At 30.2% G+C, this 5,000-nt stretch overlaps 2 protein-coding genes across 6 annotated transcripts in view; both read right to left on the bottom strand.

Annotated features, from left to right (window-relative positions):
- Window positions 1-773, bottom strand: part of LOC147472099 (uncharacterized) — a 12,535-nt gene extending 11,762 nt beyond the window's left edge. Inside the window, exons 1-2 of one of the 3 annotated variants that reach the window (XM_086554915.1) lie at window positions 752-773; window positions 477-637 (exon numbers count right to left, since the gene is read on the bottom strand). In XM_086554915.1, the coding sequence (XP_086411041.1) occupies window positions 477-636 (160 nt within the window). In that variant the 5' untranslated portion in view covers window position 637; window positions 752-773. Of the gene's footprint in view, window positions 1-159; window positions 638-751 lie in introns of those variants that run through there. The other 2 variants (XM_086554953.1, XM_086554945.1) reach the window with 2 other exon arrangements.
- A 4,034-nt stretch (window positions 774-4,807) lies between these two features.
- Window positions 4,808-5,000, bottom strand: part of LOC122250894 (uncharacterized) — a 391,291-nt gene continuing 391,098 nt past the window's right edge. For all 3 annotated transcript variants that reach the window (XM_086554900.1, XM_086554908.1, XM_086554892.1), the window contains exon 2: window positions 4,808-5,000. This exon is cut by the window's right edge and continues 287 nt beyond it. In XM_086554900.1, the coding sequence (XP_086411026.1) occupies window positions 4,903-5,000 (98 nt within the window). In that variant the 3' untranslated portion in view covers window positions 4,808-4,902.

Below are 5,000 nucleotides of genomic sequence, written 5' to 3'. Positions count from 1 at the left end.
TATATATATATATATGTGTGTGTGTGTGTGTGTGTGTGTGTGTATATACAATGTGTCTGTATGTGAATGTATGTGTGTGTGTGAAGGGGAATATGTTAGAGTATGAATAAGTTTGCTAATTATGATAGAGAAAATAGGAATATGATTGATAACATCATGCAAATGGAAACATCAATATAGATTTTATTTTTGAGATAATATATTATTTTATGATGATATAATGCTCAACAAATAAATACGTTTTCATGTAGAGCTTTGAATCTATCCCTGATAAGGTCGTTGGCAGCAGTAGTACTTGTTAGTATAACTACTTTTGCACCAGAACTTGCACTGGTTATATCCGAGCACCGGCTGGTGGTCGTAGAAACTGTAACCGGGAACAAGACCGGGGTAATGAGCGGCACTGAAGGAACCAGCGCCGTGGATGCCAGATCCTACGTGTCCAAGGCCTCCGTGGACACCTCCGTGGACACCACTGTGGACACCACCAAAGGCACCTCCGTGGACACCACCTAGGATCCCACTACCGTGGACAACAGGACTGTGTCCGCCAATTCCATATCCGCTGTGTCCAGCGATTGCTGCTGCGAGACTCAGAGCCACGATGAAGGAGGTCACTGCCACGTTATGAGCCATCCTGGAAAGAAAGGAAAGTTGCATTATCTTTAGGGTATATAGAAACCATACCATGATTATAAATTCAACTATATCCTGTGATAGAATGATTGAATTCAGCACAAAGGTGACTTACTTGATCTTCAGTTAAAAGCTGCACTGTGAACATTTCTTGACGTTGCCTCCTTATATACGTACCATGCCACTCTCGCCCAGGGAACTCCAGGCGAGAACGTGTGGTTGCCAACCTTCATTTTTGTTATTTTATTTGTTTTCAACTTTTAAGTTATCAACTAATTTAACAAGTTGACATTACTTTTGAAAACAATATATGATATCGTTTAACTGTCAAAAAGAAATACTCCTGTGGATCATCCTGTTCATTCAGTGGTTAATAGTTAGAAATAAGTGAGTATAAAAAGAACTGGCAAGTTGTCATGACGTAATCAAAGTTTCCAGCTGACAGACATAATCTGGAGGATGCCCGACTGATAGATTTTCCCACGCATTTCTCCTGACTGATTGGCCCTTAGTCATAAGATCTGATATCTCTAGTCCGTGTCTTGATATACGAGAATAAGTGAGTCGACGACGTTATCTATAAGTCTTCTGTTAAAATAAAAGTCTTCCTAATATACTGATGATATTGATAGTGAACGGAAGCAACTGGATATTAGCTGTCGATCAGAGAATCAGAGCGAAAGAAAGAGGCAGAAAGAGAGAAAAAAAAGTGAATAAGAGGGAACGTTTTTTTTATTGCAAATTTGATATATGTATATATATACATATATATATATATATATATATATATATATATATATATATACATAAATGTATGTATATATATATATATATATACATAAATGTATGTATATATATACTTATATATATACATATATATATATATATATATATATATATATATATATATATATATATATATACATATACATATGTATCTATGTATATATATATATACATACAATGTATGTATATACATATACACACATACATACTTATATATATATATATATATATATATATATATATATATATATATATATATATATATATATATATATATATATCAAGGTCTGAACTGTATATGAACAGATGCAGAATTTATATGAAAGGAATTATAGAAAAATATTATAATCAATATCAAATACAATGTCTACATACGTGCACCTCGCATGACCTGACTTTTCCGACGTCTCCAAATTCCAGAGCCAGCCCTGAGTGCCTGCCTGGAGTCGTTTGGAAGGCGGGGCTTTGAACCTTGCCCTTATCCCCGTCAGCCACTCAGAGTTGAGTCGATCCATACTGCATCCAATGAACGAGGTCATCCCTACCCTCGAAGTGACCCCATATCTCGCCTCAGAATAGGTCTTTAGATTCTAAACACAGAATTAGCTCAGCCTTCGTGTCGAGAGGTTATCCTCTCCCTTCGACTCCTCATCAAGGACTCCAAATAGATTGGTGTCTAGTACCTTAGTACCGTTGTCAGTGTTCCCTAGTGTTCTCGATATAAGTATAGCTCAGATCTCGTTAGCTTTGCGATAGGCTTAGCTTCCCCCTTATGTATATATATTGTGCCCCATTGTTGTGAATAATGTTATATACATCCATACATACATATATATATATATATATATATATATATATATATATATATATATATATATCTTTGAATTATAATATATTGTTATTGTTTTAGCTACCGTGTTTCACATCAACCCTTTAATTTATTATGTGGGGTTATAGAGCAATCTATATACCCCATCACAAAATAAATATGTATATATATATATATATATATATATATATATATATATATATATGTATATGTATATGTATATATATACATATATATACATATATACATATATATATATATATATATACATATACATATACATACATATATGTATACATGCATATATATATATATATATATATATATATATATATATATATATATATATATATATATATATACACACATACACACACACACACACACACACACATATACATATATATATATATATATATATATATATATATATATATATTATATATATATATATATATAAGCCACTGAATTGCTACCAACATTACGAAAATACTACAACTACGTAGATACAGTACATCCATTTATTTAGATTATCTTTACAGCTATCATTCTAAAATTATGATAAATCAAAAGTAATAGATCAAATCTATTTCTTTAATCTATAGTTGATTTTTCAACCTATGCTGTAATAAACCTAATTATGGTGTCATCACAGGGAAAGAGAGAGAGAATATATTTTTTAGAATTTAATCTTAATAATTTAACTTTCAGTTGATATCTAAGTTGTAGCTGAAGTGGTCAAATGGTCAAGTTTAAGATTCTCGTGGACATTGACAATACAAAAATGCAAACTTAAAATAAACAACGAGAAAATAAGAGTCAGATATGATTTTATTTGTTGATTTCGTTCTTTATGTGTATTTCATTCCTTTTCCTATCCTTGAAATTCTGTTTACAGACAATTTAATTGACGTTTAGTGTGTTTAAATATTTTGGAATATTTCTCACACATTATATATTCACACACACACACTTATATACATATATACATACATACATACATATATATATATATATATATATATATATATATATATATGTATACATATATATACAAATATATATATACATATGTATATATACATACATATACATATATATATATATATAAATATATATATATACACACACACACACACATATATATATATATATATATATATATATATATATATATTTATACATATATATGAATATATATTTATACAAATAAACATAAACACTGTATCCATATTCATATATAAACATATATATATATATATATGCATATATATATACTGCATACATATATATACCAATGTATTTGTATATATATACATATATGTAAATATCCTGTATACATATATATACATATATACATATACATACACAAGCACACATACATATATATGTATATATAAGTATATATATGTGTATATGTCTATATATATAGACATGTATATACTGCATATGTGTATATATATATATGTATGTATGTATATACTGTGTATATATACATACATATATATATATATATATATATATATATATATATATATATATATATATATATATATATGTATACACATTATTACGCCCTGATTCCTAATATAGAAATTATGATTGTTTTGTTATATTTACTTCATGTAATGTATACTAATTTTGTTTCAAGTGAAGAGCGAGATGCGCAATGCAAGCGTCCTAGTCAGGAGCGTTTTGTTTACATTCGAGAGAGACACGTGGGGAACCCAGGCTGTGATAGTTGGTGTCGTCTCTCACTATTTTGTTTGGTCGATTGTAGCGTTATTTCTTCCAAGTTGTGTTTCTTGTGGTGCTTATCGTGGATTCGATGGGTTCAGCTACAAGGTTTGGTGGATGTATTTGATCTCAGTGGTAGGATTATTGTGATATTAACGGAGATAGTTAATGTATTCCTACATTGGGGTCGAGGCCATTGTTTACACTTGGGAAACAAGGAAAGAAGGATTACTGGATATTTTCATGCTGTGTGATGTTGTGATTTGCCTACTCAGGTTGTTAACTAAAATAGTTAACGGTTGTCTCACAGTATTTGGGAAATCCATTTATACGGGGATTGGAATTATAACGAGTGAATATGTTTGGAGGTGCTATTGAAAGATATTCTATTTAGTTTTGTATCAGTGATTTGAAGATTCATATTGTGTTTATTTCTTGTTTTGTTAAATGAAGAAGACTATTTTATTTTAATATAGTTTTGAATTTTATATATATAAGTGTTTTATTATCCGAAGTTGAACAATTAATGCTCTTGTATAAGATTGGATCACTGCTGTCACAATAAAAAGGACATTGTGGCAATGTTATTACACTACTTCCCAGTGTTGAATCAGGTGATATGTTTTCAGAATAAAGAAAGTAAATGGATTCAACACGGACAAGGCCAATTATACTAAGTACAGGAGAAGTGGTCGTAATAACATATATAGACAGGTATATATTTGTGTGTGTGTATGTGTGTGTATGTTAAAATGTGAATGTTTGGTTGAGTTTATAGACTATGATAGAAAAGAGGAGGAGGATAACATACAAAGAGAATCATTAAAATAAGCTTTATTTTTTAAGAAAGAAAGCTATTATACGGTATAATACATGAACAACATATAAATAGATTTCAGTGAACAATTCCGGATCTATCCCTGATAAGGTCGTTGGCAGCAGTAGTACTTGTTTGTATAATGACTTTTGCACCAGAACTTGCACTGGTTATATCCGAGCACCGGCTGGTGGT

The sequence above is a fragment of the Penaeus japonicus genome, unplaced genomic scaffold (genome assembly GCF_977035675.1).
Source record: "Penaeus japonicus unplaced genomic scaffold, GWHDUDI00000001_assembly GWHDUDI00000003, whole genome shotgun sequence".
Lineage (NCBI taxonomy): Eukaryota > Metazoa > Arthropoda > Malacostraca > Decapoda > Penaeidae > Penaeus > Penaeus japonicus.
The sequence above is the reverse complement of the archived record's forward strand: the minus strand, read 5'-3'. Positions and strand labels throughout refer to the sequence as shown.